General features: G+C 47.2%; 6 protein-coding genes across 6 annotated transcripts; 2 read left to right on the top strand and 4 right to left on the bottom strand.

Moving 5' to 3' along the window:
• Positions 1-153: 153 nt before the first annotated feature.
• Positions 154-556, bottom strand: FPRO_11515 (uncharacterized protein; the record flags this gene model as incomplete). Its single annotated transcript, XM_031220999.1, has 3 exons — positions 154-182; positions 252-317; positions 388-556. The coding sequence occupies 3 exons, from the start codon at positions 554-556 to the stop codon at positions 154-156; spliced, it is 264 nt and encodes an 87-aa protein (XP_031086602.1).
• Positions 557-1,487: 931 nt separating this feature from the next.
• On the bottom strand, positions 1,488-2,237 carry FPRO_11514 (uncharacterized protein; the record flags this gene model as incomplete). Its single annotated transcript, XM_031220998.1, has 3 exons — positions 1,488-1,665; positions 1,718-1,742; positions 1,982-2,237. The coding sequence occupies 3 exons, from the start codon at positions 2,235-2,237 to the stop codon at positions 1,488-1,490; spliced, it is 459 nt and encodes a 152-aa protein (XP_031086601.1).
• An 845-nt stretch (positions 2,238-3,082) lies between these two features.
• Positions 3,083-8,480, top strand: FPRO_11513 (uncharacterized protein; the record flags this gene model as incomplete). The annotated part of the gene is made up of 8 exons (XM_031220997.1): positions 3,083-3,258; positions 3,305-4,187; positions 4,240-5,963; positions 6,013-6,390; positions 6,451-7,080; positions 7,135-7,873; positions 7,928-8,236; positions 8,289-8,480. 8 exons carry the CDS (start codon positions 3,083-3,085, stop codon positions 8,478-8,480), a joined length of 5,031 nt encoding a protein of 1,676 aa, XP_031086600.1.
• Positions 8,481-8,674: 194 nt separating this feature from the next.
• Positions 8,675-10,595, bottom strand: FPRO_11512 (uncharacterized protein; the record flags this gene model as incomplete). The annotated part of the gene is made up of 5 exons (XM_031220996.1): positions 8,675-9,016; positions 9,075-9,628; positions 9,680-9,858; positions 9,913-10,002; positions 10,054-10,595. The coding sequence occupies 5 exons, from the start codon at positions 10,593-10,595 to the stop codon at positions 8,675-8,677; spliced, it is 1,707 nt and encodes a 568-aa protein (XP_031086599.1).
• A 797-nt stretch (positions 10,596-11,392) lies between these two features.
• Positions 11,393-13,002, bottom strand: FPRO_11511 (putative methylmalonate-semialdehyde dehydrogenase (acylating); the record flags this gene model as incomplete). Its single annotated transcript, XM_031220995.1, has 2 exons — positions 11,393-11,809; positions 11,857-13,002. 2 exons carry the CDS (start codon positions 13,000-13,002, stop codon positions 11,393-11,395), a joined length of 1,563 nt encoding a protein of 520 aa, XP_031086598.1.
• Positions 13,003-13,820: 818 nt separating this feature from the next.
• FPRO_11510 (uncharacterized protein) lies at positions 13,821-14,886 on the top strand (the record flags this gene model as incomplete). Its single annotated transcript, XM_031220994.1, has 3 exons — positions 13,821-13,942; positions 13,993-14,676; positions 14,727-14,886. The coding sequence occupies 3 exons, from the start codon at positions 13,821-13,823 to the stop codon at positions 14,884-14,886; spliced, it is 966 nt and encodes a 321-aa protein (XP_031086597.1).
• Positions 14,887-15,676: the final 790 nt, after the last annotated feature.

Genomic DNA, 15,676 nt, shown 5'->3' with positions numbered 1-15,676 from the left:
AAAGTTCAAATGTGGATGATTGTCCGATGCGAGATGTATTGACGTGCAGGTACAAATGCTACAGCGTCACCAATGCAACCCCGCAGAATTGCTACAGGAGTTGAGTATATACTGCTATGACTAAGCCATCCAGCTGGGACCTTGAAGCTGTCTTTAGCTGCACTTGCCAAGGAAGAAGCTTCCTGCAATAGAATTAGCATCACATTATATCTTGTATCTCAGGAAAACTGTCGGCCATAAACGCAACTTACCCTGGTACGAACGGCACGTCAGTCCACTATTGCACACTGTTCCGCTATAGTTGACGTTGCACCAGTCTAGAAGAAGTGATCCGTGTTAGTGGCTTCCTGCTGTGAAGTTGACAGTAGATGCAAAGAATATACTGACCTCCCTTACGACGCTGGCCCCAGCATACGTATTTGTCAGATCCTGTATGAGGCATGCAGTATCCGCTGAGACATTCGGTGTTCAATTGACACGCCGCGCCATCTCCACTAAGAGCAAGAGCTCCAGCAGCCATGTGGGCGATGAGAAAGAGAGTAGAAGTAAGCTGCATGATGCTGACCGATGCAAAAGGATTATGATGCAAGATGAAGAGGATTACTTCAATGAGGACCTCTTGGGTTTATATAAGAGAAAGCTATGGAGTATAGAAAGCTCCTGTCTCTAGACCGCCTCGTGTCTGCTTGTCCGATTTAAAGTTCACGGCATTTCACAGAATTTGCCCACTTTCCGCACCGGCCATTTGGGTATACCAGCAGTTTCATGAACCTAGCGGTAGTGGGTCTCGTTAATATGTCAGTACGAGAAGAAAGTCAGAAGGTTTAATCAAGTGACAATTATCGTCTTGACTGACCCACCTGAAAGTAGAATATACTTTAAAGCTAATGCGCAAACGGCAACTTGACGTCGATTTATATTAAGACCTGCAGTGTCTGCGGTGCGGTGAGCAGCTGGGCAGCTGAGCACAAAATGCGTAGTCAGAGTTTGTATCGGCTAACTACAATATAAAGGGCAAAAGGTATTTACAGGCATATTATTTATGATAATAGGCACTAACCTCTCTAATTGAAATGTTAATTAAGCTTATATTTACTGCACTTTGCAATGTTACCGTTCATGGCTTATTTTGGTGTAATGTAAGGAAGATAGCAAGACCTGGATATCTGCCACTTGCTACTCTCTAACTTCCAAGTATCAGATCTACCCAAAGTTTAGCTATCTATATAAACGCGTCTCGTCCCCACTGTAGTCTCTTGATACGAAATATACTTTTAGCCGAGAAAGTTACTTTTTACCGCCCCTATAGAGTAATCGATTTAGTTTTCCGATGTAACCAAACTTAAGTCAAAAGGTTTGATTACTGTTGGCCTTAATCCCCCTGCAACTGGAGCCCATATCTGAATGATACAATCACAATGGACTAAAGGCAGATGTTTATTCAGTATGAAAAGAGTTTCTTAAACCATAAACAATAGGAGCTGCTATTAGACATTGGAGAGCTTTGCCAGAATATCGCCTTGATAAGCTTCCTCAAGACTATAGTCTTCGCCATTATTGCGATCAATTCCAACGTACTCGAATGCCTTTACCACGGCGTCTTTATCATATCCCAGAGCGACGAATTGATCCATCAGATTGCGGTTGTACCCCCCGTAGCTAGCACTACTGATGGTTAGTGGCACTGTCATTGAGAAGACACGATTGAGTGACATACCTATCAGTTTCTGTAGCTGGGGCTCCTGCGTACTTTACAGCTCACTCCTGTGCCCTTTCTTTGAAGAGAGACGGGGTCTCCCGAGACTGCAAGTCTGCTTCTTTATTGAGAGGGTATTGTGGGTCAGGATGCTGGTGTTGCTTTCATAGTATTGGTTGGGTCCCATGAGCCGAGAGCACCTGGTGCAATCTCACCCTAGCATCGTCATTTCGATTACCTTACAGAGGCTATCTTGTGCGCCGCGTGGTGTATATCGCACCGTACCTGCATTGACATTCGGATGATATATCCTTTGATTGAACTTCATTGATGGCTTCGTAAACGGATAGTCATCAGGGACTAATACGTTGATGGTGTAAGTACCTCCGCAGTAAGGTGTATCTGGTGGAATTGACAGGGAAGCCACGAGATGAGTTAAATCATCTGGGTTGCCTGGCTGCAAATTAACGCCGGTATCCTGACAATCTTGAAGTTCTTTGGCAAGTTGTCTTAGACGCGAGCTCATGGCCGCTGTGTCCATTTTGAGAGTATTAATTGAGAGCTATTTTGAAGCAGAGTGATGCAATGTGAGAAGGAGTATTGATAAGAGACAGTCCCTAATTTAATGAGAAATAGGAAAGAAAGTCACCTAAAAAGATCGATAGGACCACGTGTTGTTACGGGAGACTGGAGCACCTAAGACAGCCATGTCCAATCTCGATTGGCCAGCCAAAATCATAAATGCAGAGTAAAGCACTATCGCAGGTACGGAACATTGGAGTAGTCTGGACCTTCAATCGCTGCTGTTGCGCGGGATTAGGCTGAGACTATTGGAGCAAGTTAACACCAGTTAGAATACTGGTTTTGGTGCTTGAATCGGCAAGCGGAGAATCTGTAATCCCATGGACAATTCAACGGTCATGGACTCATGGGTCCGTTTACAGCTAATAACTCAATAAACCCCCTCGATAACAATGGACGGCTCTCGGAATCAGCGCCAATGAGATGAGCTGGCTACGCGCTCACCAGAGCACCAGACGATGCCGATCCTCGAATTTAGCCAGTCTTGACGCGTCGCCCAGAGGCTAGAGCAGACAGCTGCAGAAAGTGGCTGTTACAGACCCTGGGAATTGAACGAGAGCTGAAAACATCCCTGCTTGACACTAACCCATCTGGAGTCATACACTACTGCGCCTTGATAGGCAATCACAACGGCTGCCAATTCACCGATGAAGTTGCTCACGGCAGACAGGAGATAGCCTGATTGGTATGATCATGCGCCGAGGCTTGAGCTACCTGACTAAATCTTAGCTCCCGCCCTCCACAGTCTTGACTTTCTTCCACCATTTTACCTTTGGTATATCTTGGAAAACGTATGGAATCGCAATGAGCGCCATTTTTGGGACCCAAGCCCGTGACGAAGCGCAACAGCTTATAGAGAAGATTGCTGTCGGCCATGGCTACATCGAGGCAGCAAAGCTGGATGCCATGCCACCCGATATACGACGAGTGGTGGAGGAAGCATTGAAGAGTAATTCCAAGTCTCATGCCGCCGCTACAGAGTAAGTCGTCACAGTAAGATCCTCTTCGCATCTAATCTCCCTCTAGGCTCGTACAGAAGTTAGCTGCGGGGAACATCAATGTTGCGTTCGAGCTGCTCCAGAATGCGGATGACAACCAATACACCCGCGCAAAGGCCGCGTGCGCGAGTCCAGGTGTTCAGTTCATCGTTACTCCAGATATGGTTATTATAGGCAGTAATGAAGACGGTTTCACAGAGAGCAACGTCAAAGCTCTCTGCGATTTCGGCAAGTCTACCAAGGCTGGCACGTCAGGCTACATCGGACAGCCGGATGTAGGTTTCAAGTCGGTTTTCACTATCGCTTCCAAGGTTCAGATAGAATCTGGGCCTTTCTCATTCTACCTTCAGCACGAGGACGGCGATTCTGGTATTGGAATGGTGAGACCCCACTGGATTGAACTACCCGTTCTTCCCGACCATGTGAAGGATCATGAGGCGTATGGCGGTCTCTTCGGAAACCGGACAAGGATCATATTGTTTCTCAAGGAGCAGAACAGAGAATTTCTACGGAGTAGCTTCATTAGTCAGATCTGGGATACACCAGATAGTGTGCTACTCTTCATGAAGAATCTGCGGTCACTGAAGATCACGGTACTAGGTGACGACAACAAAGTTCGGCGCTCGAAGGACGTGCTTCTCGATAGAGACTTATTCGGCTCTGGAACTCGAATTGCAACGACGAAGAAACTCGGCCCGACTCAGCTCAAGACGTGGAATCGCTATCTCGTCTACAGATCAACGGTAACAGGTTTGCCTGGCAACCCGAACCGAAAACCAGCTCCAGATTCCTCAGCAAATCCTTCCAGCGCAGAAGTCGTACTAGCCTTTCCTGTAGATGATAAAGGCGAGCCAATTGTCGAAATTCAAAAAGCATATGCGTTTATGCCACTCTCTGAGACTGGGCTGAGCGTCAGTATATTTGTCCATACGGCTTGGATGCCCAGCTAATCAGTATACATAGTTTCTTATTCACTCCGACTTCGTTACCGATGCTGCGAGACAGAAACTTATGAGTTTCTCAGAGAGAAACGCAAAAATCAAGACAGCAGTTGAGGAAGCAGTCGTAACGGCGATCCAAGACATCTGTAAAAAGCCTGGCACAGAACACAAATGGATGCGTTTCCTTCCCCAGTTGAATCGAAACGCTATCGATACATTCTGGCTCGGATTAACTAAAACCTTAGGATCCAAAATCTCTGACATACCACTTTTGCGTTCAAATCAGTTATTTGGCGCTTTCTCCAAGATATCCTATCTCAAGCGCCTTTCTGAGGATCAACTGGACCAACATGGCGCGCCGCTTTTGCCTGATCTACAACAAGAGCTGTACTTGTCTTCGCGATATGAGCCCCAGGACCTCGATATTCTCAGTCAGTATGGACTCACGTACATGCCGAACTCGGAGGTCATATTGAGGTTGCAAGCTTTCACCGGGCGTGCTGAGTGGAAGACGAGAACTTTTGAGGAGCGAGATGAAGATTGGCATGCTAGACTGGCACGTCTCGTCTTGAAGCTATGGACTGACACACAATCCAACTGGAAGAATGTCATTCTCTGCTTGAAACTCATCCCACTTGCTTCAGGGGACTTGAAGAGTGTCACTAAGGACGCAAAGAACGAAGAGTTTTATGACAACATGATCGACAGCATTCTTATCCCTGAAGATCTGGGTTTCCCAATTCTGCTACCGGCAGCCGCAGCGAATCCGGATTGTCGTAAACTTTATAATGTGTTTGGACCAAAGACTCTTGCTGCTCAACAGGTCCGTGAGAAGATTATTAGGATGTACAAAGATCCCGCTCAAGTGGCTAAGCTTGACGTGGCTAAGTCAAGAAAGCATCTTGTCTATCTCTACCGAATGGAGCCGAAGGACTTCATCACCAAGGAGGAGCAAGAAATCATGGTTGTCTTTGACCAGAAGTTACGCATCAAGCGTCCGAAAAAGGAGTATGTCTATCTCCCCGGCGAAGGACCAGTAGCCCCATGGAAAATTCTCAATCCCCCATTCCCGGATGGGCTTGAGCCACCAGATGTATCCCTTCTGCACCCAGCATATCTTGAAGACCCACCGACCGCATCAGCTGGCAATGAGAAATCATGGATCCAATGGCTCTACAACATTATCTACTGCGAAGAAAAGATCCAGCTGTTCTCTGTACGAGATCCGTCTGCAGAAGCGGACAAGACTTACTCACCAGAGTATAAATTCCTCGTCAAAGCCTACCCGGGCCTTACGCTTCATAGACTCATGCTGAATTTCCAGAAGCCAGAGGTCAAAAAGCAGTGGGTTGATGACAAAAAGGGCACAGCTCTTATGAAAAGAATGGAGTTTCTCTGCACTGATGGTATACGGCATCCTTTGGAGGAGACTCTGCTTCCACTGCCAAAACTGTTAGAGAGCTGTGAGAAGAGCTTTGCGTCAGTGGATAGCATGCCGTTTCTTAAACTTGACGAGCCTGTGAAAGACGATGATGTTCCTGCATGGCTCGACTTGGCAGAGCATTGCGGTATCGGGACTAAAGACGACACCAAGTTCACTCTGGCGATACTCAGCTCTATCTCTAAGACCACCAAGGAGATCACAAGTGATATTTCAAAAGCTGTGATTGGTCTATACCTTGAGCTTGAATCTCGGGTTCCCAATGGATCCTTGAGTGCCACTTTTGCAGCACAAACACAGATCAGGTGAGGCAAACTTCTCATTGTTGGCGAGGACGCAGACTAACCATAGCAGAAAATCCTTTACCGACAACAAATGCGTTCTCTGCACACCGCTCGGATCCTCGGATGTAAAGAAACCTGCTCGATGGGCTAACCAACCCGCATGCCTATGGAATGCACCTCAGGGTATTCAAGTCTACAACCCTCTGCGTTCATTATGGTCCTCTGTGCTCGAACAAATGGAGCCTGGAGATGCTGAGAAGCTGGAGCACTTTTTTAACCACACACTCGTTATTCGAGACATAACCCCGCATGACGTGGTCAGTGAGCTTGGTTCCCTATCTCGGTCTCTGGATCAAGATAAGGACTACTCAGAGGTAGCAAAAGAGCTTTACAAGATTCTTCAAACGCAGACAGAGAACCTCAATGACATCAACACACTTATCATCAAGTAAGGGCCCGTCAATGTAACCCGTTTCTATTTCCAGAGCAATAACTGACAGATTTCTAGGCAAGCCTTTCGAGATTCCCCTCTCATTTATGCCCCTGGTCAAGCGAACAGGAAGTGGTACAAAGTCTCAGAGTGTATATGGTCTAGCGAAGGTGCCAGTCAGGATGAACTGAGCCTGGAGCCACTCTATGCAGACCTTTCAACTCTTTTCGTATCTTTCCTTGATGTTCCGAAGATAAGTGCTTCGCTTGTCTATCAGCATATTCTGAACATCGGGAACACTACTCAACCTATTCCAGAAATCAAGAAACTCCTCTGGTCTCTACTCGATAGCCTGAAAACCAACCAAGGACCATCAAATGTCTATGCGGCAGATAAGATAAAGGCATGTCGAGTCTTCCCTGTAAAGGGACTGTCTGGCGAAGTTCAAACCACGTCCGCTTTGGTCAGCTTCTATATAAATGACCGACCTATGTACGCGGCTGCAATGAAGGGCAAGGCTAGCATTCTTGACTTTTCTGTTGAGGAAGTGCATCGTCTGAAGCCTGTTATTGAGTGGCTGGGCTTGACTGATCGCTACCTCTCCAAGTCAGTAACAATAACAGAAAAAACATCTGTTGACGAATCGCAAGGCGTGGAGGATAGTGTTCTCACGCGAGATATCGCTGGTAAAGCTGATGCACTTGCCATGTTTGTCAAACCACCTATTATTTCAACCCTATATAAGCTAATGAGACCAAACAGCATTTCTTCTCACTTCAGGAATGGCCAACCTACGGTACGGAGCTACAACCTGCAGGACACAATACGCAAAGTACAAGTGTTCCGCCATCCAGACATAAAGTCCAGTATAACCTGGCATCAGGCATTCAGTACTAACACAGCACCGCTGGCGAGGAGTGGGATGCACTTCCAGCTCGCTCTGTTCTCCAAATGGAAGTTCTACATTCCGCAAGACGACCAGGACGGCGATTTCTGCATGACTACGGAGTTCCCGCGGATGCTCACCGCTCAGCTTCTAGAGTGTACAGTACGTGATGTAAACTCCGAGGCTGCCATGATTGTTGCCAGTGTCCTTCAAGCTAAGCTCTCCAACGTGGGACGTATCCTCCAGCACTATGGGATATCCGAGGCTGTTGCATTGCCAGATGACATACCGGAACCACCACGTACACCAGAGAGGCGAAGAGACAATGGTGCCCCCTCTCCTTCTCCATCACCGCATTCAGTTATCAGATCTCCTGTCCCTGCTGTAAGCGCTGATCAGGTGATCCGTGACGCTGCTACTCCATACCAGGCCTTGCTCATTCAAGCTGTCAATGTCGCACGCATTTCGACCTTTCCGCACAAGAACTCTGTCTTTGATATGACTGCAATATCACAAAGCCTTGCAGAGAGTACAGCTCGTTCTAGACTATTCAGATTCTATGTCGGAGACCAGACAGAGTGGCAGCGAATGGTTGGTGCCGCTGGCGAGTTATATGTAAGTGGGCTTCTGTCATACAATCGAGCTTTGTGGCTAAGAAAATAATTGCAGGTCTTTGAGCTGCTTTCAACGATTTCCCATGCTCTTCCTGGATGGTCTCGAGATAATTGGCAAAGTACTGTGAGACACCATGCCAGTATACACCCTGACTATAACTCCCTTGGTAGTTGGTATGGGACAGAGCAAGGGGACCTGTTCTTTGATGACGTGGCAGGAACATTTACCAGCTATTTGATCGAAAAGGGTTACCTCGACGAGAGTTGGAGAAAAGAGCGACCAGAGTACTACATCGAAGTCAAGACTACAACATCGGCCCGTCTCGACACGCCATTCTACATGAGTAAACATCAATATGCACGGGTAATATCTTCAATCCCTTGTATGCAAAAACTGTCTACTAACAACCTTGCAGATGCAGTCGTTTGGTAAAAGCGTCAATACTGACACGCAAAGGCGGAAGGTCTACATACTGTTTCGGGTACACGGCTTGGAATCAGGCCAAGTTGGGTTGAGGATATTCCTCGATCTGGAGGCTTTACGCAAGAGTGGAGATCTAGTATTTGAGGCTCAGAGTTGGACGGTCACACCAAGAGCAGGACAGTAGTATATATATGTAGTGGATCTATCAGATCAGTATTTCTAGGGCATCTTATTCTTTCCGATTCTCTTGGGCAATTGTAGTGGGTAGCTGGTATACTGCCCGGATTGATTTTGATAGGAGTGTTATTTTGAGCTGATAGACCCCACAGCTGATGGCTTACATCGCGCGCCTCACACTTTACACGTTATTCTTTCAATTCAATCTGCCTTCCTCCCTTTTACCCCGTTCAAAACTACCGCTGGCTTACTTTGACGTGCGGATTCTTCATCAGCTCCCTCAGGTGTGCTCTTCAACCAAAGAACCCAGCAGATCATCAAAACGGCGGTTAGAGGGATAACGATTGCAAAATAAATCCTCACTTGCTGGTTCGTTGTTTTGAATTCGAACATATTAGTAGAAAAGACGGTGGCGATGAAAGCTCCTGGGAGAAAAAGAATCGTCAAGATGGACAAAGTCTTCATAGCCTTGGAGTCTCGCAGTGACTCACTAGCCAGCCTGGCTTGGAGATAGCTGTCATGCTGCGTGATCAAGTTGAATAGCTATAGTGGCTCTTATCAGTTGCCGGGAACGGGTAAAACAAGCGAATGCGACACTTACGACATTGCGTTGACTCTCAATCTTTCCAGGCAGACTCTCGAGATCTGATTCCCGACTCCGAGACATTCTCAAGTATACCTCCGCAAGGGTCTTGAGTTGATTGTCGTTCTTTAATTCCTTCTTTAAGAAATTGCCTAGCTCTTCCTCAAACTTCTTTCGCCTGTTAAGTTCAGCAAGATCCATGCTACACTTATGTAGAGTCATGCTCATCTCCCGATACTGTTTACTAGCATCACCCAGCTTGCCCTTTTCTTCCAAGTGCTCAAGGAGCATCTTATCTACATTTCCAATTTCCTTCTGGATAAGGTCGATTCCGTCCTTGGTAGTCCCATAGTGGGACACGAACAGCTGTAAAGGTAACAGGGTTGGATGATGGCCAAGTCTTTGGACAAGCTTATGGATGCCGCAGAAAATATCCTCCAGCTTCAAATCAGCATCGACTTGAATGATGCCAGATATCTTGATGAACCCCTCCGACACATTGTTGTCGACCATGGTGTGGAGAAGCAAGGACCAGAAGCCTGTACTGTAGAATGGTGTTTGAATGATATATACTGACCGTGTTGAATTAGCTACGCTTTGAGGGTTTTATAAGCCTAACTTACCTTTAGAAGATTTTTCGTCATTTGGAAATACTTCGCAGCCTCCACGGTCATGCTGCCGAGTGACTTGAACGGCAATTGGGAGTTTGAAGAAATCAGATAGAAGTTCGAAAGACGGCTGGTTGAGAAGACCTTTCAATTTGTGGAAAGTCGTGAGCTTGCTCACACTGGACTGTACCGCACTGAGCTATCGTATTAGTTCCGTTTTCTGAGCCCCGGGACTATAAGACATACACTGAATTGGAGAAATGAGTGTTGCGAGAGTCTTGCTGGACTTGTTGTGCCTCTGGGCAGCCTTGAGAATCTGATGTTGGTTCACCAGTTTTCTAGAGCGTGTCAGTAATGGAAATCTCACGCATTATGAGTCAATGACTCACAACGGCCTCGGAGATCCAGGGGAAGGGTCCTCTCGGCACAGTGGCGTATTCATTTCATGCGAGCCGACTTCAGGGAATTTGTTTCCCCAGAGATCAATGACCCACGCTTTGACCTCGTACTCCACTGGCTTGCCCTCCGCTGGGTTTTCCTCGGGGAGGAGGTCTTTGATAGTCTGGTCCATAGCTCCGCTATTCAGAATTTCAGGCTCAGGGTTAATGCTCCCTGACATGCAAAGCCGCGAAAGATCAATTGACCCGAGATCATTCAAGTCGTGGCCCGCTAGGTCGTTAGGTATCAGAGGGGAGGCTCCAGGATCAAAGACCACAGCGTCATCTTCAGTATCTAGCAGGGCATCTTGTAAAGTTTGGAATAAGAATCCAGAAACATCAACCCTGACATCGATATTGGCCTTGAAAATGTCGTCAGTTCTTCGCTTAAGTAAAATGGCCGTTTCCAGAGACGATGGGATCCCTTCTCTGGCAGCCGGATCTTCCGTAATGGCCCATATTGCGACCTTGTTTGGGCCGAAATCTCTTGCCATGATACATGTCTTGCCGGTTAGCTTAACAGTTGAGCTCCTCTGTGCTGAAAATGGTTGCCCAAAGTCTATGCCGCCTCCATCACCAATGCTCGTCCCACTTCTGGGGAGACAGCGGGGCCCAGAAGTGGGACATCTTCTGATTAGGATGTAAGAACTTCAACATCAGAGATGGGCATGCTAGGGTCTAACTTACCTTTGTGAACGTGCCATCAGGCGCGATTTGAAAAATAGTTGGATCAGCGTCATCTCGGTGGAAATGTACTATTATGTTCACTGATTTAATCCGGGTGTTGCTCTTCTGAGGCGTGAATTTGAATGAGAAGACCAGTAACGTAGCTGGCGTCACTGTTTCCTCGCCCATGTATCCGTGGATGGCACCGATAAGCTGCGCCTTGATTGTATAAGAAGATGAGATTCTTTCTACAAGATTCCGACCCTGGAAGGGATCCTGCGGATAATTTCCGACCATAGTGCTAGCACGAAAGAAGCGTAGTAAGTTATTCGATCAGCCATTTTCAAGACCCTGATGGGTGTAAAAGGAAGTGGAGGAATTGGATTGAGGGGATTATGTTTGCTGACAAGATGGCCTCAATTATCCCTCCACTCACGGATGCTCCTATTCCCGAGCCAATGCTCTGCCATGTTCATGCAGCCGCAGACAGGGGAAGTTTCAGCTCTTCAGGATCTCACTACTCAGATCAAATTTACGCAGCATAGAATTCATGAATTTCCCAGGAAGGATTTTATTCAAGTCTAGTTAATCGACATTTGCCCAGACAAGTGATCAACGCCTATATCTAAGAATTGGTAGGCATGCTCGTCAACTTCTCCCCCGTGCTCGCCTCATCCGCCCTCCAAAGCGAAGTAACCGTCTTCCACTGCGTATAAAACCGCAATCCATCCTTTCCATAAAAGTTGGCAAGACCAGTTCCAGCCACACTGCGCTTGTTTCCCGTGAAAGAAAACATGGGCAGAGGAACGGGGATCGGCACGTTGATACCGACCTGCCCAGCGTCGATTTCCTGCTGGAAGAGAGATGCCTTGGCTCCTGAGTTTGTGAAGATGACGGCACCGTTACCCCAGGCGTTGGAGTTGATGAGGTCGATGCCGTCTTTGAGGGTTTCTTCTTCCATGCAGAGGAGGACGGGGCCGAAGATTTCTTCCTTGTAGCATTCCATATCTGGGCGGACGCCGGAGATGACTGTTGGACCGACCTGTATCATGTTAGTAATCAGTGGTCTATTAATCATGGAGGACTCACCCAGTTGCCATCAGGGAAGCCATCGGGCTTGTATCCTCGACCGTCAAGTAGAATCTTAGCACCCTCCTTCTCGGCGCTTGTGATCAGGGCATTACAGCGATCACGACTCTGAGGAGTGATCAGAGGTCCAAAATCCGACTTTGAGTCGAAGCCGCTTCCAGCAATATGATTCTTGGCCTTAGCAACCAGATCGGGCAACCATTGCTTCGCGTCTCCGAGAGTAACCAAAACACTCAACGCCATGCATCGCTGCCCAGCAGCGCCGAAAGCAGCTCCGGCGATCGAGTCAAGAGCGTGATCCTTATTGGCGTCTGGGCTCAGGAGAGCATGGTTCTTTGCTCCAAGGTTCGCTTGCACGCGTTTTCCGTTTGCTGAGCCTCGTTGGTAGATATACTCTCCAGCCTTGTTGGATCCTACGAAGGAAATAGCTTGAATCTCGGGTTCATCAAGAAGGAAGTTGACTGTATCCTTGGATCCATGGACGACGTTGACGACGCCTGGTGGAAAACCAGCTTCTCTGCAGAGCTCAGCGATCATCATAGCCGCACCAGGATCACGTTCCGAGGGCTTGACGATTATGCAGTTTCCTGTGACAGTCGCTACAGGAAGAGACCACAATGGAATCATAGCTGGGAAGTTGAATGGACAGATGGCTGCTACAACGCCTAACGGGTTTCGGTAGGAGCGTGTTTCCATATCCTTGGCAACCTCGAGGACTTCACCACCGAGCTGAGTAGTGATTCCACAAGCAGTCTCACAAACCTGCAGTCCACGAAGAACATCGCCCTTGGCATCAGCAAAAGTCTTTCCTTGCTCAGTGACAATGCTTGTCGCAAGATTATCCATATGCTCCCGGATCAAATGCGTAAGCTTAAACATTATTTGCTGACGCTTAATGATGCTCGTCCTCTTCCATCCCGGAAACGCAGCCTTGGCTGACTTGACTGCTTCTTGCAGTTCATCATTGGTGCTCTCAGGAACACGCGTGATGACATTGTTGGTTGCAGGGTCATGAACTTCGATCCATGACGACGTCTTTGAGGAGACGAGCTTGTTGTCGATGAAATTCTGTGTGTCCTTTGGCTTGTCCAACTTTTCGTGGTTGCCGGGATAAATCACAGACTGATAGATTGAGGTCGAAGGCATTTCTTGAGATAGATGTTGTTGGTAGATGGAAGAAACAAAGAAGGGATAGAATAATATGGTGAGGCGGAAACCTTCCCGATATAGGAGCAAAGAGCGGTCGCCTCCGTTCGGGACAGACCGACAATTACCCCGCACTCTACCACGGACAGTGTCTTGTGACGGCTTATCAGTGTTGGCGGGGCCGATAACCGTTATCGTTGAGGCCTATCGGAGTGAGTTATCAGACATTGATGACCATGTCACCGTCAATTCTCGTGGCTCCACGATGGGCTTTATCTAATCTCCGTTTATTTTGGAGACTGAATATCGTGCCGACCATTTGAGGCTCCAATTGAGTTGAGATCGCCGTCTTCACTGTTGATTCCTTTGGTCCGGCATTGCTCTCGCTAGACTCCACCTGCTCCAACTAAACTTCCCACTAACGTTTTGCCTTAGTGAGGAACTTATGGCACCTTATTTGGTGGCCGGCAAAAGCCTTGACTTGTGTGTGCTAATGCTGCCAGTGGTATATTGCTGTAAGGCGAATATAAACTTCCAGACACTGGGCTTACCTGTCTATAAGTATAATCGACATGCCACTTCATGGTACCTGATTAATTAGTTTTTTGCTTAATTGCCCCCTAGCCCGCTTGTAGGGTTAGTACCATTCACCCCCAAAATGTTCCGCATTCTGGAAATCTGGTCTTCGGGGGATCGACCACCGAGATTCAAGAAATGCCTTCCTATTATAAGTTCTGGGAAGTCCCGGGTCTTTTATCAGCTCTCCAGACCTCTAGGTACTGTCTCTTTATTCATTGTTATCAATTTTACCCCCCAAAATGAAGCTATTCACCTTAGTTTCCCTCGCCAGTTCGCTACATGTAGCAACGGCGGCACCACCAGCGGACAAACATTCTCAAAAGAAGTTTGACTTTGCCAAGATTAACAAGATCGTTTCTTTGTAAGTTATTTAAATTTGTTACTTTCACATATGCCTGACTATAAAATTAGCGGCGATTCATGGACAGACACTCGATTCAATACGTCTGGAGCTCAGCCTTCGGTCTCTAACCCATTCGGAAATACCGGGAAAACAAGCTCCAATGGCAAAATGTGGCCAATGTACTTGACAACACAGTATAATCAGTCATCCGTGTTCCTATATAACATGGCTGTTGGAGGCGCTGTCACTGATGTCAACATTGTCAAGACTGGACCCAACGACGTGGTTACTCAGGTCAATAGGTTTGACGCTTATTTGCAACAGCTAGGACTAAATTTCTTTCCCCCAAAGCGTACGCTGTATACAGTCTTTATCGGAATCAACGATATATACCGCACCATCAATGACGCAGACCAGAATGAGACGGTCATCAAGATCATGGAGCGCCTTGACGAGCTTACAACTGACTTACACGGGCTCGGCGCTCGCCAGTTCCTGTTCATCTCGACACCGCCGCAGTCTCTTTTCCCAAACAACGTTCCAAAGCCCATTGCACCAACTCTCAAGGCAGCATCTGAAAACTGGAACGAGCAGCTTCAAAAACTCTTGAGCCAGCTCGACCGCAAATTGTCTCATAGTACCTTCTTCTTGTTCGACATTGTCCCGTTGTTAACTGCTGTCACCAAAGATCCGTCTCAGTTCCCCGAGACTGCGGTGTACAAGAGTACGGGATTCTGTGCAGACTACAAGAGGTACGACACCCTACTCGGTATTTTGAGGGCATCCAGTCTAATAATGATAGTGGTACGGTTACACCTGACTTTAAGTCTGATAATTGTGAATACAACGCGTCGGAGTACATGTATATCGACGGCGCTCATCCAACACAAGCGTTTCACCAAATCTTGGCTAAGAAGATCGCTGAACAATTAGCTGCTGGCCGAACCATTGGCCGACATTGATTGGACTCGAAACTGCTACTTGGAAGTTCTTTGAACAATAGATGGCGGATAGACTATTGACATAGCGCATACAATGAAGACACTATCCGCACATTAGGCTAAAAGAAAGACCAGCTTCCCCGCGTATAACCTTGTCTGTTGGGGGCATTACAGAAGCATTCTGGAAGTCTCGGCATAGAAAGGGCCGAGCGTAAATCGAAGCCATTTACGGATCGACGTGCGAAACCTAGAAATTGCTCGCGATGATAGTCCAGTGCCGCATTGCAGTGATGGCTTGTCAGGTTGGCTCCGGGCCTGTGGCTAGATCCATTTGCCGCCGTGTCATACACACGCAATGCCCATACTCAGCAGTCCATCTTTACTATCATCGATAGTGGACATTTTACCTCGGTCAATTACTCATACTATAATAATCAAATTCAAGAGGAGTTTATTCTAAACTGTCGGTAATTGAACTTAAGAAGACTTCACTAACTTTCTAGTCTCTTTCTTCTTGAACTATTAAATAAATTGTTAATCAAAACCGTAAAGGATTGCGATATACCCGGTTCGAAAAGACTTCCGCATTGACCTCGACTTAAGTGAGGATCGTGTAGAAATACGAGGCCGTGGCAGAGAAAAGGCTACTGATCTTTCCATTTGCGGCCACTATAGGTTAACTAGTCTGTTATCATCAACGCTATGCTTTTTACGATCACGAGAACCATCTAAAATTAGTTCCGGCTCAAATACGAGGTTTTGAAACCAGGAACTGGGCCCGACCGTTCTAGCCGATTTCACCCAACTACAA

This window comes from Fusarium proliferatum, assembly GCF_900067095.1.
Source record: "Fusarium proliferatum ET1 genome assembly, contig: FPRO_scaffold010, whole genome shotgun sequence".
Lineage (NCBI taxonomy): Eukaryota > Fungi > Ascomycota > Sordariomycetes > Hypocreales > Nectriaceae > Fusarium > Fusarium proliferatum.
Note: the sequence above shows the minus strand (reverse complement) of the source record. Positions and strands in the feature narration are given on the sequence as shown.